At 49.2% G+C, this 21,412-nt stretch overlaps 1 protein-coding gene across 1 annotated transcript in view; it reads left to right on the top strand.

Annotated features, from left to right (window-relative positions):
- LOC144611086 (sialic acid-binding Ig-like lectin 13) overlaps nucleotides 1-13,547 on the top strand; it is a 47,482-nt gene extending 33,935 nt beyond the window's left edge. The window contains exons 7-10 of the mRNA XM_078430164.1: nucleotides 6,431-6,539; nucleotides 9,180-9,278; nucleotides 10,778-10,922; nucleotides 13,356-13,547. Coding sequence (XP_078286290.1) covers nucleotides 6,431-6,539; nucleotides 9,180-9,278; nucleotides 10,778-10,922; nucleotides 13,356-13,547 — 545 coding nt within the window. The remainder of the gene's footprint in view (nucleotides 1-6,430; nucleotides 6,540-9,179; nucleotides 9,279-10,777; nucleotides 10,923-13,355) is intronic.
- The last annotated feature ends 7,865 nt before the right edge of the window (nucleotides 13,548-21,412 follow it).

Here is a 21,412-nt window from a genome sequence, read left to right as displayed (position 1 = left end):
CTACCCTCCAATCCACAGGAACTGATCCTGAATCTATAGAACATTGGAAAATGATCACCAATGCGTCCACAATTTCTAGCGCCACCTCCTTAAGTACCCTGGGATGCAGACCATCAGGCCTTGGGGATTTATTAGCCTTCAGTCCCATCAGTCTACCCAACACCATTTCCTGCCTAATGTGGATTTCATTCAGTTCCTCCATCACCCTAGGTCTCTTGCCACACGAACATCTGGGAGATTGCTTGTATCTTCCTTAGTGAAGACAGATCCAAAGTACTGGTTCAACTCGTCTGCCATTTCCTTGTTCCCGATAATAAATTCCCCTGCTTCTGTCTTCAAGGAACCCATATTTGCCTTGACTATTTTTTTCCTCTTTACATATCTAAAAAAGCTTTTACTATCCTCCTTTATATTATTGGCTAGTTTACCCTCGTACCTCATCTTTCCTCCCCCTATTGCCTTCTCAGTCATCTTCTGTTGCTCTTTAAAAGAATCCCAATACTTTGGCTTCCCACTCTTCTTTGCAATGTTAAACTTCTTCTCTTTTATTTTTATGCTGTCCTTGCCTTCCCTTGTCAGCCACGGGTGCGTCTTACTCCCCTTAGAATCTTTCCTCCTTTTTGGGATAAATTGATCTTGCAACTTCTGCATTATTCCCAGGAATACCTGCCATTGCTGTTCCACCCTCTTTGCTGCTAGAGCCTCCTTCCAGTCAATTCTGGCCAGCTCCTGCCTCATGCCTCTGTAATCCCCTTTGCTATACTGTAATACTGACACTTCCGACTTTCCCTTCTCCTACTCAATTTGTAGAGTAAAACATCATATTGTGATCACTGCCTCCTAATGGCTCTTTTACCTTGAGTCCCTTTATCAGATCAGGTTCATTACACAACACTAAGTCCAGAATTGCTTTCTCCCTGGTAGGCTTCAGTACAAGCTTTTCTAAGAATCCATCTCGGAGGCACTCCACAAACTGTCTTTCCTGGGGTCCATTACCAACCTGATTTTCCCAGTCTACCTACATGTTGAAATCTCCCATAACCACCGTAGCATTACCTTTGCGACATGCCAATTTTAGCTCTTGATTCAAATTGCACCCTATGTCGAGGCTACTGGCTGTGCCCAGGCCTGCACTGTCTGGACCTACAGTTTCCGGGCCTACGGCGTCCGGCCTACGGCGTCCGGGCCTACAGCGCTGTCCAGGCCTAATACAGGACAAGGGCGGTCCCGTATGGGACAAACCAATTTAGCCCAAAATACGGGATGCCCAGCTAATATGGGAGAGTTGGCAACCCTACCGAATGGCCGTCTACTCCACCATTCAATCATGGCTGATCTATCTCTCCCTTCTAACCCCAATCTCCTGCCATCTCATAGAGAGCCATAGAGTCATAGTCATATAGTCATAGAGTGATACAGCATGGAAACTGGCCCTTCGGCTTAACTTGCTTTCAACGCCCTACATGTCCTAGCTACATTAGTCCCAACTGCCCACGTTTAGCCCATATCCCTCCAAACCTGTCCCATCCATGTACCTGTCTGTTTCTTAAATGCTGGGATAGTCCCAGCCTCAACCACCTCCGCCGGCATCTCGTTCCATATATCCACCATCCTTTTGTGTGAAACAGTTACCCCTCAGATTCCTATTAAATCTTTGCCCCCTCACCTTGAACCCATGTCCTCTGGTCCTCGATTCCCCTACTCTGGGCAAGAGACTATGTGCGTCTACCCGATCTATTCCCTTCATGATTTTGTACACCACTATAAGATGAGGACCCCTCATCCTCCTGAGCTCCAAGGAATAGAGTCCCAGCCTGCCCCAACCTCTCCCTGTAGCTCAGGCCCCCCGAGTCCTGGTAACATCCTCGCAAATCTTCACTGTACTCTTTCCTGCTTGACGACATCTTTCCTCTATTTCCTCTCTCCTCTTCAAAGATGAGGTAGGTCAGATAAAATTATTTGAAGCATTGTGTACTGTTCTGGGCACCCCACTACAGGAAGGATGTGGCGAGGATACAGAATGCTGCCAGGATTAGAGAGTACTAGACCAAGTGGACCCGTTGGACCCAAACCTCTCCTGCATTGGTGCAGCACCCTCTCCTCCCCCACTCCCGTTCCCCCTTCCCCTCTCTTCCCTCCCCCTCCTCCCCTCCTCCCCTCCATCCCTCCCTCCCTAGGAGATAGATTTAAATTTTAAAATGTGAATAACTTTAAAAATATAACACCGATGTGCAAGATACATCTTCTGGATGCACTGGGACGCATCCTCAGTGGTGTGACTTGGGGTCATCGGGTGTTTCGGGTCTTATAACATCAGACACCCTCGCCCAGGCGACCCAGCCAGGTTTGATCAGGCCCCGACTTGCGTCCCAGCAGCAACTGCCCACGGATCAGCCCTCTTAATCCAAAGCCATTGAAAGTTTCAATTTCAACGAAACTTCTTCCATTAGCACCATAGGGATGACAGTGAGTAAGGTGGGCTTAAAATTGTCGCGCTATCATGTACCGTTTCAGGAACAAACAAACAACCAAACACGAGTTTTAGTATATAGATTAGCAATAAGGAGTTTTAAGGGTGGCACAGTGGTGCAGCGGGTAAAGTTGCCCCCTCACATCACCAGAGAGCCGGGTTCGCTCCTGACCACTGGTGCTTGTCTGTACGGAGTTTGTAAGTTCACTCCATGACCTACGTGGGTTTTCTCCGGGTGTTCCGGCTTCCTCCCACACCCCAAAGACGCACAGGTGTGCAGTTTAATTGGCTTGGTATATTTGTAAATCTTTCCTAATGTGTACGGGATACCGTTCGTGAACGGGCGATTGCAGGTCAGCGTGGGGACAATGGGCCGAAGGGCCTGTTTCCGCACTGTATCTCTAAACTAAACTAAAGAAGAGTTTGGAAAGATTTGGATTGTTTTCCATGGAGTTCATAAGGCCATGTGATAGGAGCTGAAATTGGCCTTTCGTCCCATAAAGTCTACTCCACCTTTCAATCATGACAGATCTATCACTCCAACCTAATCCCATTCTCCTGCTTTCTCCCCATAACCTCTGATACCCGTACGAATCAAGAATCTATCTGTCTCTGCCGATCCATTGACAAACACCTCCACAGCGGTCTGTGGCAAAGAATTATAGACAATAGACAATAGACAATAGGTGCAGGAGGAGGCCCTTCAGCCCTTCGAGCCAGCTCCGCCATTCAATGCGATCATGGCTGATCACTCTCAATCAGTACCCCGTTCCTGCCTTCTCCCCATACCCCCTCACTCCGCTATCCTTAAGAGCTCTATCCAGCTCTCTCTTGAAAGCATCCAACGAACTGGCCTCCACTGCCTTCTGAGGCAGAGAATTCCACACCTTCAGCACTCTCTGACTGAAAAAGTTCTTCCTCATCTCCGTTCTAAATGGCCTACCCCTTATTCTTAAACTGTGGCCCCTTGTTCTGGACTCCCCCAACATTGGGAACATGTTTCCTGCCTCTAATGTGTCCAATCCCCTAATTATCTTATATGTTTCAATAAGATTCCACAGGTTCACGAAGATTAAGTCCCGGGATGGCGGGAATGCCATATGAGGAAAGATTGGAAAGACTGGGCTTGTATTCGTTGGAATTTAGCAGGATAGAGGGGATCTTGTAGAAACGTATAAGATTATAAAAGGACTGGACAAGCTAGATGCAGGAAAAATGTTCCCAATTTAGGTTTAGATTTAGATTTAGATTTAGAGATACAGCGCAGAAATAGGCCCTTCGGCCCACCGGGTCCGCGCCACCCAGCGATCCCCGCACACTAACACTATCCTACACCCACTAGGGACTATTTTTACATTTGCCTAGCCAATTAATCTCCATACCTGTACGTCTTTGGATTGTGGGAGGAAACCGAAGATCTCGGAGAAAACCCACGCAGGTCACGGGGAGAACGTACAAACTCCGTACAGACGGCGACCGTAGTCAGGATCCAACCTGAGTCTCCAGCGCTGCATTTGCTGTCAGGCATCAACTCTACCGCTGCGCCACCGTGCCGCCGCAATGTTCGGGGAGTCTCGAACTACGGGCCACACAGACTAAGAATTAAGGGGAGGCCATTTAAAACTGAAGTGTGAAAAAACCTTTTCACCCAGAAAGTTGTGAATTTGTGGAATTCTCTCCCACAGAAGGCAATGGAGGCCAATTCACTGGATGAATTTAAAAGAGAGTTAGATAGAGCTCTAGGGGCTAGAGGAATCAAGGGATATGGGGAGAAGGCAGGCACGGGTTACTGATTGTGGGTGATCAGCCGTGATCACATTGAGTGGCGGTGCTGGCTTGAAGGGCCAAATGGCCTCCGCCTGCACTTATTTTCTACGTTTCTAAATATGTAAAACTATGAGATGCATAGAGAAGGTAGACAGTCAAAATCTGTTTCACATGGTGGAAGTATCAAGGTTGAGAGGGCATGGCTTTAAGGTGAGAGGGAAAAATCATAAACGAAATGTGTGGGGCAACTTTTACAATACGATACGAAATAATAGAACTTTATTTATCCCACGAGGGAAATTCATCGGCCAACAGTCATAAAAACACAAAATACACAAAACACAAAATACATGAAACATAAAATTAAAGTGACTAGTGGAAAGGCTTGGGGGATGTTCAAAGATTACATGAGATACAATAGACAATAGCTGCAGGAGTAGGTCATTCAGCCCTTCGAGTCAGCATCACCATTCAATGTGATCATGGCTGATCATCCACAATCAGTAACCCGTGCCTGCCTTCTCCCCTTATCTCTTGACTCCACTATCATTAAGAGCTCTATCTAACTCTCTCTCGAAAGCATCCAGGGAGTTGGCCTCCACTGCCTTCTGAGGCAGAGAATTCCACAGATTTACAACTCTCTGAGTGAAAACGTTTTCCTCATCTCAGTTCTAAATGGCCAACCCCTTATTCTTAAACTGTGGCCCCTGGTGCTGGACTCCCCCAACATCGGGAATATGTTTCCTCCCTCTAGCGTCTCCAATCTCTTAATACTCTTATATGTTTCAATAAGATCCCCTCTCATCCTTCTAAATTCCAGTTTATCCAAGCCCATTCGCTCCACTGTTTCAACACATGACAGTCACACCATCCCGAAGATTAACCTCGTGAACCTACGCTGCACTCCATCAATAGCAGGAATGTCCTTTCTCAAATTTGGAGACGAAAACTGCACACAATACTGCAGGTGTTGTCTCACCAATGCCCTGTACAACTGCAGAAAGACCTCTTTGCTCCAAAACTCAACTCCGCTTGTTATGAAGGCCAACATGTCATTAGCTTTCTTCACTGCCAGCTGTACCTGCATGCTTACTTTCAGTAAGGGTGATGGGGAGGGGCGTCAGTCTTAGTCTACCCCACGACAGAAGGGGGAGGAGCTGTACAGTTTGATAGCCACAGGGAAGAAGGATCTCCTGTTGCCTTCTGTGCTGCATCTTGGTGGGACCAGTCTGCTGCTGAAGTTGCTCCTCAGGGTGACCAGTGTGTCATGGAGGGGGTGAGCTGTATTGTCCAAGATGCTTCGTAGTTTGAGGAGCATCCTCCCCTTCAAGACCACTGCCCATGAAGTACAGTAAAAATATTTTGTTGGGTGTTAACCAGTCAGTGGAAAGGCTACACATGATTACAATCGAGCCAGTTACAGTGTTAAGACACATGTTAAGGGAATAACGTTTAGTGCAAGGTAAAGCCAGCAAAGTCCGGTCAACGATAGTCCGAGGGTCACCAATGAGGTAGAGAGTAGTTCCGCACTGATCCCTGGTTGTGGTAAGATGGTTCAAAGTGTATCTGTGGTTAGTTTAGTTCAGTTGAGTTTATTGTCATGTGTACCGAGGTACAGTGAAAAGCTTTTGTCGCATGCTAACCGCAAGAAATTGCAGGGAGTTGTGGACGCAGCCCAGACCATCACACAAACCAACCTCCCTTCCGTCGATTCCATCTACACCTCACGCTGCCTCGGCAAGGCCGATAATCAAGGACCAATCTCACCCCGGCCACTCCCTCTTCTTCCCTCTCCCATCAGGCAAGAGATACAGAAGTGTGGAAATGCATATCACCAGATTCGGGAACAGTTTCTTCCCGGCTGTTATCAGGCACCTGGACCATCCTACCACAACCAGAGTGCGGTCCTGAACTCCTAACTACCTGATTGGTGAGCCTCAAACTATCATTGATCGGACTTTGCTGGCTTTACCTTGCACTAAACGTTATTCCCTTTATTGTGTGTCTGTGCACTGTGGAAGGGCACAGTGTAAACATTGTAATCAATTTTTATCTTCCGTTGAAGATATTGAGGGACATTCCTGCTATTGAGGGACTGAAAAGCACGCAACAAAAGCTTTACATTGTACCTTGGTGCACGAAACAAGAAACAAAACTGTAAAAACTGAAACACACCTCTGTTTGTTCTTACAGGCCAGTGCTTCAGAATTTGGATAGCGGTTTGCTTAGGTATTATGCTTACAGTAGTGATAATACTGATCGCTGAGCTAGCTGGGTTCCTCATCTACAAGTATATAAAGAGGTGAGTGTAAAACATTCCACATTTTTATTTCCAAATCCATCCCTTTGTCATCTGCTTCTGATGACTGCTTTCGCCAGGCTAACTCCTGTTCATAGACACAAAGTGCTGGAGTAACTCAGCGGGTCAGGCAGCATCTCTGGAGAACATGGATAGGTACCAACCAAATGCTGGAGTAACTCCGGGTCAGGCAGCATCTCTGGAGAACGTGGAAAGGTACAAAGTGCTGGAGTAACTCACCGGGTCAGACAGCATCTCTGGAGAACGTGGGCAGCTACAAAGTGCTGGAGTACCTCAGCGGGTCAGGCAGCATTTCTGGAGAACGTGGACGGGTACAAAGTGCTGGAGTAACTCAGCGGGTCAGGCAGCATCCGTAGGGATTAAGGAATAGGTGACATTTCGGGTAGGGACCTTCTTCAGACTGAAAGGTTGAGCAATTCAGAAGAAAACAGAGTGAGCAACAGATGATGTTTAAATTATTGTGAACCGTTTTGGGCCCCATATCTGAGGAAAGATGTGCTGGCTCTGGAGAGGGTCCAGAGGAGGTTTACAAGAACGATCCCAGGAATGAGTGGGTTAACATATGATGAGCGTTTGATGGCACTGGGCCTGTACTCGCTGGAGTTTAGAAGGATGAGGGGGGACCTCATTGAAATTTAATAAATAGTGAATGGGCTGGATAGAGTGGATGGGCTGGATAGAGTGGATGTGGAGAGGTTGTTTCCACTGGAGGGAGTCTAGGACCAGAGGCCACAGCCTCAGAATTAAAGGTCGTACCTTTAGGAAGGAGACTCGGAGGAATTTCTTTAGTCAGAGGGTGGTGAATCTGTGGGATTTTTAGCCACAGAAGGCGATGGAGGCCAAGTCAGTGGATATTTTTAAAGCAGAGACGGATAGGTTCTTGATTTGTACGTGGGTCAGGGGTTATGGGGAGAAGGCAGGAGAATGGGGTTGGGTGGGAGAGATACGTCAGCCATGATTGAATGGCAGAGTGGACTTGATGGGCCGAATGGCCTAATTCTGTTCCTATAATGACCTCATGATCTTCTGACCAACGTCTAATACAACTGCAAATTTGCACTTGGACTTTGCTGATGAGCAGATGTGCTGTAAACTTGGTGTGAACTTCTGTCGCCTAAACACCGGGTGGCGCCACCCGCATTGGCTGCCTTTCTGTCCTTTCTTTTCTTTTTTGTTATTTTAAGTACATTTCAAAGTATGTTTTCGTGTTTCTTCCTTTGTTTTATGTGTGGGGGGGGGGGGGGGGGGGAGGGAAATTGGGGGAAACTTTTTCAATCTCTTACCTCGATGGAGATGCGATTTTTCTCTCTACCGTATCTCCGTCCCCATTGCGGCCTAACATCGAGGAGTTGGTGGCCTTTCCTGGAGACCGGCCCGGCGCTTCAAGGCGCGGCACGGACGTTAACATCGCGGAACTGCGATCTTTTGCCGAGGATCGACTGCAGAGAGCTCCAACTGCGGGGCCTGTGGGCTTTAACACCATGAAGCCCGTGATCTCTGGTAAGAAGAAGCCGACTCGGGAGCTCCATGTTGCGGAGAGTGTTTCATCCGTCCCGATGTGGGAGTTTCGATCATCCCAGCGCGAGGGCTTGGACAGTTGGCAGTGGCGACTGTGGATGGTTCAACAGCCCCAACCGTGGGTGAACAAAGAGGAAGCTGATTGAACTTTATTACCTTCCATCACAGTGAGAAATGTAGAATACACTGTGGTGGATGTTGCATTAAATTTTAGTTTATGTGGCTGTGTGTCTTGTTGCTTTTTACTTAGTACTGGACCAAGTGGGCCCATTGGGCCCAAACCTCTCCTTGTATTGGTGCAGCACCCTCTCCTCCCCCCCTCTCTCCCTCCCCCTCCTTCTCTCCCCTCTCCCTCCCTCCTCCCCTTCCCCCTTCCCTCCCCCTTCCCCCTTCCCCTTCCCCCTTTCCCACCCCCGCACTCCATCCCCCCTTATCCTCCACCCTCCCTCGCCCTCCATCCAGCCCTCCCTCTCTCCCTTCCCCCTCCCTCCCTAGGAGATAGATTTAAACTTTAAAATGTTAATAACTTTAAAAATATAACACCAATTTCAATGAAACTTCTTCCATTAGCACCAAAGGGATGATGGTGAGTAAGGTGGGCCTAAAATTGTTGTGCTATTCTGTACCGTTTTGGCTGTAGTTCAGGAACAAACAAACAAACAAACGAGAGTTTTAGTATATAGATGGCTGTACTCAAATTTCACTGTACCTTAATTGTAGGGGTGCCAACTATCTCTCTCCCACATACGGGACAAGGTGACGTCATCGCCCCGCGCCCCACGTGACCTCACCAGCGGCCACGTGCTCCTGCTCCACCAATGGCGGTCGTGAGGCAGGGCAGGATGCTATGCAATCTCCGTTAGGCAGTGCCCGGGCCACCGGACCTACAGTGTTCGGACCTACAGTGTCCGGACCCACGGCGTCTGGGCCTACAGTGTCTGACCCTACGGTGGCCCCCGCCTAATAAGGGACAAGGGCGGTCCCGTACGGGACAAACCAATTTAGCCCAAAATACGGGATGTCCCGGCTAATATGGAACAGTTGGCAACACTACTTAACTGGTGCATGTGACAATCAATTGAATCTTGAATCTTGTTGCTCCAGGAGGGAAGATGTGACCTCGGAGAAGGCTTCAGGAAACCAAAACACCAATGTGACGTACTGCCCACACTGTGCAACCAACCAGGTAGTGGATCTCTGCACGTAATCTCAACCACAGATGAGACAAAGTGGGGACAAAAAGCTGGAGTGACTCAAAGGGACAGGCAGCACCTCTGGAGAGGAATGGGTTTGAGAGAGAGAGAGGGAGGGGGTGAAAGTGAGAGAGAGGGAGAGAGAGTGTGAAACAGAGTGCAAATGTGAGAGAGATTGAGTGAGTGTGTGAGAGAGACAGTGTGCGAACTGCGTGAGAGAGAGTGCATGTGACAGACGGAGCTAGAGAGAGAAAGTGAGTGAGCAAGGGAGAGAGGGAGTGAGAGTGTGAGAGAGAGAGAAAGTGAGAGTGAGAGCATGAGAGAGAGTGGGAGGGAAAGAGAGTGAGAGAGAGAGAAAATGAGAGAGAGAGGGAGAGAGCGTGTGAGAGAAAGTTTGAGAGAGCAGGAGGAAATTGTGTGTGTGTGACAGAGAGAAAGTGAGAGAGAGAGAGAGAGAGGGAGTGTGTGAAACAGAGCAAATGTGAGAGATTGAGTGAGTGTGTGAGAGAGACAGTGGGAGAGAGTATGAGAAAACATTTGAGAGAGAGGGAGAAATTGAGTGAATGAGAGAGATACAAAGTGAGAGGGAGAGAGAGTGAGTGTGAGAGAGAAAGTGAGCGATAGAGAGAGAGAGAGAGAGAGAGAGAGAGAGAGTGAGAAAGGGAGAGAGAGAGAGAGAGAGAGAGAGAGAGAGAGAGAAAGAGAGTGAGTGTGAGAGAGAGAGGGAGAGAGTGAGTGTGAGAGAGAGTGGGAGAGGGAGAGGGAAAGTGAGGGAGCGAGAGAGTGAGAGTGTGTGAGAGTGTGAGAGAGAGAGAGATGGGGGAGAGAGATGGGGGGAGAGAGAGGGGGGAGAGAGAGGGAGAGGGAGGGGAGAGAGAGGGGGAGAGGGAGGGGGGGAGAGAGAGGGGGGAGAGAGGGAGGGGGAGAGAGGGAGGGGGGAGAGGGAGGGGGGGAGAGGGAGGGGGGAGAGGGAGAGGGGGGGCGAGAGAGAGGGGGGGAGAGAGAGGGGGGGGAGAGAGAGAGGGGGGGAGAGAGAGAGGGGGGGAGAGAGAGAGGGGGGGAGAGAGAGAGGGGGGGAGAGAGAGGGGGGGAGAGAGAGAGGGGGGGAGAGAGAGAGAGAGAGAGGGGGGGAGAGAGAGAGAGGGAGAGAGAGGGAGAGGGAGAGGGAGAGGGAGAGGGAGAGGGAGAGAGAGAGAGAGAGAGAGAGGGAGAGGGAGAGAGAGGGAGGGGGAGGGGGAGGGGAGGGGGATGGAGGGGGGAGGGGGAGGGGGAGGGGGGAGGGAGAGGGGGAGGGAGAGGGAGAGGGGGAGGGAGAGGGAGAGGGAGAGGGAGAGGGAGAGGGAGAGGGAGAGGGAGAGGGAGAGGGGAGAGGGAGAGGAGAGGGAGAGGGAGAGGGAGAGGGAGAGGGAGAGGGAGAGGGAGAGGGAGAGGGAGAGGGAGAGGAGAGGGAGAGGGAGAGGGAGAGGGAGAGAGAGAGCGCCAACCACCGCTGCTTCCCTTTCCTTGCAGCGTGCGGGGAGTGGAGAGGACGGGCCGGCGCCAGGGGAGCTGGAAGGAGGAGGGGAAGCGGGCGAGGGGGGGGGAGCAAGAGGCCGTGTACGCCAACCTGCAGGAGGTGCCAAGGAGCAGAGACATCGTTCACAGCGACGAGGAAGTGGAATACGAGAACCTGCGGTTCCAATCCAAGCAGGGGAAGGGCTAGGATGGAGGGAGGGACGGAGGGAGGGGAATGGGTGGGAGGGAGGGAGGAGGGAGGGGAATGGGTGGGAGGGAGGGGGGTGGGGGAGTAAGGGGGGAAGAAGGGAGGGGCGGTGAGGGAGGAGGGAGGGAGGGAGGGAGGGGAAGCGGTAGGAGGGAGGGAAGGGAAAGTAGGAGGGAGGGAGCGACGGGTGGTGAGGAGGGAGGAAGGGTGAGGAGGGAGAGGGTGGTGAGGAGGGAGGGGGTGGGAGGAAGGGTGAGGAGGGAGGGAGGGTGAGGGAGGGGTGGTGAGGAGGAAGGGAGGTAGGGAGGGTTGTTGAGGAGTGAGTGCCGCGCTGTGGGAGGGGCTGTGAGGAGGGAGCGTTGCGCTTTGGGAGGGGCGGTGAGGAGGTGAGGAGGGAGCGCGGCGCTGTGGGAGGGGCGGTGAGGAGGTAGGGAGGGTTGTTGAGGAGTGAGTGCCGTGCTGTGGGAGGGGCTGTGAGGAGGGAGGAGAGCGAGGGGAGGTGAGGAGGGAGGGAGGGACGGAGAGGAATTAGTGCTGCGCTGTGGGAGAGGCGATGAGGAGGGAAGGAGGGAGCGCTGCGCTGCGGGAGGGGTGATGAGGGACCGCTACTTCAGCCTCAACTACATTGGGTTTTACAGATTAATTAACCCTCTGTGGATGAAATAGTGGGATAACATTGAACTAATGTGTGAATGGGCGATCGATGGTCGATGCGGAGTCGGTGGGGAAGGGCCTGTTTCCGTGCTGTATCTCTTTAAAAAGCGTTTGTTTTATTAGAAGACAGACTGTTATGCGGGTGGATATTAACATTGTCAAGAATTCCTTCTATTGACCCTAGACATAGTTATTATTATTAAAATTTATTAAGCAGACTCATGGTCCATTAGAATACACATACAGTACACAGTATATACATATTAAATTAAATTAGAAAAGGCAACAATACCAATGTTTCCACATAGGTGCCAGGTATCTCACGGCACTGAAACCAGGATTTGCCAGCAGCACAATGATGGAATTCTGAGAACCATTCAATCGGCATATAAATTTAAACATGAGATTCCTCAACAGGGCATGAAACGTATTGATTCCTGCACTGCAAAACAGTTCACTTGCACTGCACCACCTTGGCTTTCTAAGCAATATGCGCATGCAGTCATTATAGGCAACCTTAAGTTTATGGATGCTTGACTTATTAAACTTTATCCACAAAGGAGAAGTGTAAAGAGGAGTACAGTACGCTCTAAACAGGTTTATCTTGACATTTCCTGAGCACCAGTGGAATTTCCTAACCAACATGTTAGCTTGTGCATACAACATGCGGCGCTGTCTATACATGTCCTCATCATCAGACATTTGATCTGTGATGACATGTCCCAGATACTTAGCTTTACAGCAGACAGATAGAACCTGCCCAGACAGGTAAAATGATGGGAAGACTAGATCTTTGTCCCCTTTTACTTTACAAATCATGACAACGCTCTTTTTAGCATTGTATTTCACGTCAAATTGGACACCATACTCAGAGCATATATTCAACATCTGCTGAAACCCAGCACTGCTAGGAGAAAAAACCACCAGATCATCGGCATACATAAGATGGTTTACCAGGGTGTTACCAATCATACATCCTGTTTTACAGCCTCTAAGCTGTTCAGATAAATCATTCATGTACACATTAAAGAGGGCTGGTGAGAGTAGCCCCCCCTGGCGAACCCCATTACCAACACCAAATGTTACAGAGACTGCATTACCCCATTTGACCTGCATGCTCTGGTTGGCGCACCAATATGCCAGGACCCTAATTATACTGTTAGGCACTCCTCTTTGACTCAGTTTTTGGAACAGCTTATGATGGTTGACTCGATCAAAAGCTTTAGAGGCATCAATAAAACCAATTAACACAGAGGAATTCTGCCTTCTATACATTTCAACCATTTCCTTCAGGGCATAGATACATAAATCAGTACCATGCTTAGCCTTGAAGCCATACTGGTTGTCTGTAGTACCCAAATAAAAACATAATCTATCTAATAAAATTATTTCCAGGACTTTGGATAACACACTGGCTAGAGCAATCGGTCTGTAATTATCCAAGCTCCCCACCAGAGGGAGGGGGAGGGGGAGGGGGAGGGGGATGGAGGGGGAGGGGGAGGGGGAGGGAGAGGGGGAGGGAGAGGGAGAGGGGGAGGGAGAGGGAGAGGGAGAGGGAGAGGGAGAGGGAGAGGGAGAGGGAGAGGGAGAGGGAGAGGGAGAGGGAGAGGGAGAGGGAGAGGGAGAGGGAGAGGGAGAGGGAGAGGGAGAGGGAGAGGGAGAGGGAGAGGGAGAGGGAGAGGGAGAGGGAGAGAGAGAGCGCCAACCACCGCTGCTTCCCTTTCCTTGCAGCGTGCGGGGAGTGGAGAGGACGGGCCGGCGCCAGGGGAGCTGGAAGGAGGAGGGGAAGCGGGCGAGGGGGGGGAGCAAGAGGCCGTGTACGCCAACCTGCAGGAGGTGCCAAGGAGCAGAGACATCGTTCACAGCGACGAGGAAGTGGAATACGAGAACCTGCGGTTCCAATCCAAGCAGGGGAAGGGCTAGGATGGAGGGAGGGACGGAGGGAGGGGAATGGGTGGGAGGGAGGGAGGAGGGAGGGGAATGGGTGGGAGGGAGGGGGGTGGGGGAGTAAGGGGGGAAGAAGGGAGGGGCGGTGAGGGAGGAGGGAGGGAGGGAGGGAGGGGAAGCGGTAGGAGGGAGGGAAGGGAAAGTAGGAGGGAGGGAGCGACGGGTGGTGAGGAGGGAGGAAGGGTGAGGAGGGAGAGGGTGGTGAGGAGGGAGGGGGTGGGAGGAAGGGTGAGGAGGGAGGGAGGGTGAGGGAGGGGTGGTGAGGAGGAAGGGAGGTAGGGAGGGTTGTTGAGGAGTGAGTGCCGCGCTGTGGGAGGGGCTGTGAGGAGGGAGCGTTGCGCTTTGGGAGGGGCGGTGAGGAGGTGAGGAGGGAGCGCGGCACTGTGGGAGGGGCGGTGAGGAGGTAGGGAGGGTTGTTGAGGAGTGAGTGCCGTGCTGTGGGAGGGGCTGTGAGGAGGGAGGAGAGCGAGGGGAGGTGAGGAGGGAGGGAGGGACGGAGAGGAATTAGTGCTGCGCTGTGGGAGAGGCGATGAGGAGGGAAGGAGGGAGCGCTGCGCTGCGGGAGGGGTGATGAGGGACCGCTACTTCAGCCTCAACTACATTGGGTTTTACAGATTAATTAACCCTCTGTGGATGAAATAGTGGGATAACATTGAACTAATGTGTGAATGGGCGATCGATGGTCGATGCGGAGTCGGTGGGGAAGGGCCTGTTTCCGTGCTGTATCTCTTTAAAAAGCGTTTGTTTTATTAGAAGACAGACTGTTATGCGGGTGGATATTAACATTGTCAAGAATTCCTTCTATTGACCCTAGACATAGTTATTATTATTAAAATTTATTAAGCAGACTCATGGTCCATTAGAATACACATACAGTACACAGTATATACATATTAAATTAAATTAGAAAAGGCAACAATACCAATGTTTCCACATAGGTGCCAGGTATCTCACGGCACTGAAACCAGGATTTACCAGCAGCACAATGATGGAATTCTGAGAACCATTCAATCGGCATATAAATTTAAACATGAGATTCCTCAACAGGGCATGAAACGTATTGATTCCTGCACTGCAAAACAGTTCACTTGCACTGCACCACCTTGGCTTTCTAAGCAATATGCGCATGCAGTCATTATAGGCAACCTTAAGTTTATGGATGCTTGACTTATTAAACTTTATCCACAAAGGAGAAGTGTAAAGAGGAGTACAGTACGCTCTAAACAGGTTTATCTTGACATTTCCTGAGCACCAGTGGAATTTCCTAACCAACATGTTAGCTTGTGCATACAACATGCGGCGCTGTCTATACATGTCCTCATCATTAGACATTTGATCTGTGATGACATGTCCCAGATACTTAGCTTTACAGCAGACAGATAGAACCTGCCCAGACAGGTAAAATGATGGGAAGACTAGATCTTTGTCCCCTTTTACTTTACAAATCATGACAACGCTCTTTTTAGCATTGTATTTCACGTCAAATTGGACACCATACTCAGAGCATATATTCAACATCTGCTGAAACCCAGCACTGCTAGGAGAAAAAACCACCAGATCATCGGCATACATAAGATGGTTTACCAGGGTGTTACCAATCATACATCCTGTTTTACAGCCTCTAAGCTGTTCAGATAAATCATTCATGTACACATTAAAGAGGGCTGGTGAGAGTAGCCCCCCCTGGCGAACCCCATTACCAACACCAAATGTTACAGAGACTGCATTACCCCATTTGACCTGCATGCTCTGGTTGGCGTACCAATATGCCAGGACCCTAATTATACTGTTAGGCACTCCTCTTTGACTCAGTTTTTGGAACAGCTTATGATGGTTGACTCGATCAAAAGCTTTAGAGGCATCAATAAAACCAATTAACACAGAGGAATTCTGCCTTCTATACATTTCAACCATTTCCTTCAGGGCATAGATACATAAATCAGTACCATGCTTAGCCTTGAAGCCATACTGGTTGTCTGTAGTACCCAAATAAAAACATAATCTATCTAATAAAATTATTTCCAGGACTTTGGATAACACACTGGCTAGAGCAATCGGTCTGTAATTATCCAAGCTCCCCACCTTGCCCGCTTTGTCCTTGATGACAGGCACCAGAGTAACGGACAACATGGAGTCCGGTAACAGACCATGATTCATAAGGCCAGTAAAACAGATTGCAAGAAGGGCAGCAACCCTCGGGCTTGCAAGTTTGAGGTGCTCTGCAATGATCTGATCTAAGCCGCTAGCTTTGTTATAGTAAATAGTAAATAGTATAGTAAATAGAAACATAGAAAATAGGTGCAGGAGGAGGCCACTTGGCCCTTTGAGCCAGCACCGCCATTCATTGTGATCATGGCTGATCATCCACAATCAGTAACCCGTGCCTGCTTTCTCCCCATATCCCTTGATTTCGCTCGCCCCTAGAGCTCTATCTAACTCTCTTTTAAATGCATCCGGTAACTTGGCTTTCTTGGCAGAGATAGTCAAATGATAGTCTATTAAACAGTCTAACATACAGTCTTTACCTGCAGTTACAAAATAGACTAGCAGCTATTAAATGAAGACCTTTATTTTCTGAAAATCCTGTGGGATTTTTGCTGATGCTATTCTGAAGCTCTGAAACCTCCTCTTGCTCTAGTCGTGCCATGTTCGATGACAAGTTTGCTAGATGCAGGAAAAATGTTCCCAATGTTGGGGGAGTCCAGAACCAGGAGATACCCAGTCTAAGAACAAAGGGAAGGCCATTTAAAACTGAGGTGAGAAAAAACTTTTCCCCCCCAGAGAGTTGTGAATTTGGGAATTCTCTGCCACAGAAGGCAGTGGAGGCCGATTCACTGGATGAATTTAAAAGAGAGTTAGATGGAGCTCTAGGGGCTAGTTGAACCAAGGGATATGGGGAGAAGGCAGCCACAGGTTACTGATTGTGGATGATCAACCGTGATCACAATGAATGGCGGTGCTGGCTCGAAGGGACAAATGGCCTCCTCCTGCACCTATGTTTCTATGTTTCTCTAGCAATCAGCTCTCTTTGTGGCTTTGGTGAGTAATAATATTAATAAAATCTAGATGCTGGAAATCTGACAAAGGGCACAGCGGTAGAGTTGCTGCCTCATAGCGCCAGAGACCCGGGTTTAATCCCGACTACAGTTGCTGTCTGTACGGAGTTTATACGTTCTCCCCATCACCTGCGTGGGGTTTCTCCGGGTGCTTCGGTTTCCTCCCGCACTCCAAAGGCATTCAGATTTGTTGGTTAATTGGCGTGCTGTAAATGTAAAATTGTCCTTGGTGTGTGTGGTGTGCAGGGATCGCTGATCGGCGTGGACTCAGTGGGCCAAAGTTCCTGCTTCTGCGCTGTCTCTAAACTAAACTAAAACTAATCAGTCATGCTCATTGAATAGTGGAGCAGGTGCGAGATTAACCCTTATACTATTTTTTATATTAGTACATGTTTTCTGCTGATTTGGATTTGTTGCATTTGTAAACAAACAGATTAAAATGCTAAACTATCACACGCCTCAGAATTATGTTTTAAACATCTCTGTGGAGGCCATTTGTTTATTGTTGACACATCATATTACTTTGCTTAGATATACCTTACAGTGTGGCCCATTAACTGAGCTTGTCAATAAGCAAATATTCCAGGAGAACATATCACAAGGCTCAATATTTCACGATCCATGTTGAGTGTGGTTTGGATGATCAATGTTCATGTTTTGTCACTGCAGATTTCATTAGATAGCGACAGGTGGACTATTATGAACTGTTAGACTAACCACTCTTTGATTTTGTGACTTGAAGTAATCTTAATTGGACATCACAGTTGCAGTGTGATTAGGGCCACTGTCCCGTATTAACAGGGACATCCCGTATTTTGGGCTAAATTGGTTTGTCCCGTACGGGACCGCCCTTGTCCCGTATTAGGCCCACGGACCGCTGTAGGCCGAGACAGTGTACGCCCGGATGCTGCAGGCCCGAGGGCCGCTGTAGGCCGAGACAGTGCAGGCGTGGACGCTGTTGGGCTGCTGTAGGCCGAGACAGTGTAGGCCCGGACGCTGTACGCCTGAGGGCCGCTGTAGGCCGAGACAGTGCAGGTGCGGATGCATTGGGCCGCTGTAGGCCGAGACAGTGTAGGCGCGGACGCTGTAGGCCGAGACAGTGCAGGCGCGGACGCTGTCGGGCCGCTGTAGGCCGGGATAGTGTAGGCATGGATACTGTAGGCCCGGGGCCCGCTGTAGATCCAGGAAGTGTAGTCCGGGATGCTGTAGGCCCTGACACTGTAGGTCCGGACAGTGTAGGCTAACGGAGTGTGTTACATAGCAACCTGCCACCCGGCCCGGGTGGCCACCATTAGTGGAGCGGGAGCAAGTGACCACTGGCTAGGTGAGGTCTCCTTGTCCTGTATTGGGAGTGAGATAGTTGGCAACCCTATGTGTAAAGCAACTTTGATAGAAAACAAAATAAAGAACCATACAGCAGAGGGGATAGGAAAGGGCAGGCACAAATTGAGGGAGTGCATACAGTTCTCACCAGTCCAGGCACAGAGTGACCAGCTACAACTTGCATGCAGAAAGCTGGTACGTTCAACTCTTTGTTTGTACAACTACCTGAATAAACAACCAACTAAACTGGAAATAATGACTAGAAGATCTGTTCTATTGGGTCTGCATGAGATCACTCCTACTGCACCTGTGTATTAATGGCAACTGGAAAAGAGGATATTGGAAAAGTTGAAAATTTGCCATTATAATCTGTTTCAGTGGAATCAAGGGATATGGGGAGAAGGCAGGCACAATTTTACTGATTGTGGATGATCATCCTTAAAAACAATGAATGGCGGTGCTGGCTCGAAGGGCTGAATGGCCTCCTCCTGCACATATTTTCTATATTTCTATTTGATTTTTGGTCTTCTAATTTGAGGAAGGACGTTCTTGATATTGAGGGAGTGAAGCATAGGTTCAGGTTAATTCCCAGGATGGCGGGACTGACATTTGATGAAAGAATGGATCAACTGGTCTTGTATTCACTGGAAATTAGAAGAATGAGAGGGGATTTTATGGAAACATATAAAATCCTTTAGGGATTGGACAGCCTAGATGCAGGAAAAATGTTCTTGATGTTTGGGGGAGTCCAGAACCAGGGGCCACACAGTTTAAGAATAAGGGGTAGGCCATTTGGGACTGAGATGAGGAAAAACGTTTTCACCCAGAGAGTTGTGAATCTGTGCAATTCTCTGCCACAGAAGGCAGTGGAGGCCAATTCAAGAGTTAAATTTACCTCTTAGGGCTAACGGAATCACGGGATATGGGGAGAAAGCAGGAACTGGGTACTGATTGTGGATGATCAGCCGTGATCATATTGAATGGCGGTGCAGGCTCGAAGGGCCGAATGGCCTGCTCCTGCACCTTTTTATAAGTTTCCACGGTGTATCTCTAAACTAAACTAAAGCATTCCTATTAGATTCCAGTCTGAATATCTTATAAAAGCCACGATTGTGTCCTTTTGAAAGCTTCCCCAGGCAGCTTACCTAGATATACACTGATGAGCCAAAACATTATATCATCATGGGCACTCTGTCCGGTCTGTGGCTATGCAGCCCCATACGCAGCAGGGTGCGATGCACTGCGTATTGTGCCATATTCCTCCCGTGACCACCATTACAATTTGCTGTGACTTGCGCCACTGTCGACCTTCTGTCGGTTCGGACCAGACGGGATAGCCTTCATTGCTCTCGTGCATTGATGAGCTTTGGGCGCCCAACATCCTGTCACCAGTTTGTGGTTTGGACCTCCTCGGACCACTGTCAGTCGGTATTCACCACTGCTAACCGGGAGCACCCCACATGCATTGCCATTCCAGAGATGCTCTGACCCAGTCGTCTGGCCATAACAATTTGGCCCCTGTCAGAGTCGCTCAGGTCTTTACTCCTGCCCATTTCTCCTGCATCCGACAAATCAAATTCAAGAACTGGCTGTTCACTTGCTGCCTAATATATCCCATCTCTTGACAGGTGCCACTGTAACAAGATAATCAATGTGATTCACTTCACCTGTCAGTGGTTATAATGTTTTGGCTCATCAGTGTAGAATAAACTTTGAGTGGAAAATATTATCTCTGAAGCCCTTTTTAAATCTCCTCCCTTCTCACCTGAAGGCCAGGCCGATGCGATTTTGAATCCTCGATCCTGGGGGATAAAGCTGTGAATGCTCAATTTATCCATGATCTTTTATCCATGATCAATTTATCCATGATCAATTTATCCTGATCTTGTACACTACTTGTATAATAATGAGAACCTCCAAAGTCACGATTTCAAGATCAATTTATTGTCACATGTACCAATTAAGGTACAGTGATATTTGAGTTATCGTACAGCCATCTACATACTAAAACTTGTTTGTTTGTTCCTGAACTACAGCCAAAACGGTACACGATAACGCAACAATTTTAGGCCCATCTTACTCACCGTCGTCCTCTTGGTGCTAATGGAAGAAGTTTCATTGAAATCGGTGTTATATTTTTTAAGTTATTCATATTTAAAAGTTTAAATTGATCTCTTAGGGAGGGAGGAGGGAGGGAGGGAGGGGGATGGAGGGGGAAGGGTGGATAAGGGGGGTTGATCCCCTTACCACTCCCCCAGTTCCTCCCTCCCACCCCCTCCCTCCCTTCCCCTTCCCCTCCCCCACTCCATCCCCCTCAACCTCCCTCATCCTCCTACCCCCTGCCCTCCCCCTCACTTCCCTTCCCCTCCTTCCCCTCACTCCAACCCCCTCAAACCTCCTTATCCTCCCTCCCCCTCCCCCTCCACTCCCTCCTCCCTTTCTCCTCCACTCCCCCTCCAACCCCTCCCTCCCTCCCGCCCTCCTTCCTCCCAGTGAGATAGATTTAAACTTTCAAATGTGAATAACATTAAAAATATAACACCTATTTCAATGAAACTCATTCCATTAGCACCAATGGGACGACGGTTAGTAAGGGGGACCTAAAATTGTGGCGCTATCGTGTACGTTTTTGCTGTAGTTCTGGAACAAACAAACAAACGAGTTTTAGTATATAGATGCACAAGTCTGGTGAAGAATAGATGGGGTGGCACAGTGGCAGAGTTGCTGCCTCACAGCGCCAGAGACCCAGGTTTGATCCGACCACAGGTGCAGCCTGTACGGAATTTGCTCATTCTCCACGTCACCTGCGTGAGTTTTCTCCGGGTGCTCCGGTTTCCTCGCACACTCCAACGACGTGCGGGTTTGGAGGTTAATTGGCTTAGGTAAAATTGTAAATTGTCCCCAGTGTGTGTAGGATTGTGTTAGTGTGCGGGGTGATTGTGTGGTTGTCCACACCGACCAACATGCCCCATCGACACTAGTCCCACCTGCTTGTGTTTGCTCCAGATCCCTCCAAAACTGTTCTATCCATGTACCTGTCCAACGTCTTTTAAATGTGAGTCACTGCCTCAATGATCTCCTCCAGCAGATTGTTCCATGCACCCATCACCCTCTGAATGAAAAATGTTTACCTGTCCACGTTCTCCAGAGATGCTGCCTGACCCGCTGAGTTCCTCCAGCACTTTGTACGTGTCCACCTTCTCCAGAGATGCTGCCTGACCTGCTGAGTTACTCCAGCATTTTGCACCTATTGAAGGCCACAAAGGCTTATTATTTACTTACGAAATGAAAACATGAAGGGGTAAATCAAATCCATGAGCTTCTGAAAGGGATATAGAAACATTGAAAATAGGTGCAGGAGGAGGTTATTTGGTCCTTTGAGCCAGCACCGCCATTCATTACGATCATGGCTGCTCATCCACAATCAGTAACCCGTGCCTGCCTTCGCCCCATATCCCTTGA

Source organism: Rhinoraja longicauda, chromosome 39 (assembly GCF_053455715.1).
Source record: "Rhinoraja longicauda isolate Sanriku21f chromosome 39, sRhiLon1.1, whole genome shotgun sequence".
NCBI classification, from domain to species: Eukaryota; Metazoa; Chordata; class Chondrichthyes; order Rajiformes; family Arhynchobatidae; genus Rhinoraja; species Rhinoraja longicauda.
The sequence above is the reverse complement of the archived record's forward strand: the minus strand, read 5'-3'. Positions and strand labels throughout refer to the sequence as shown.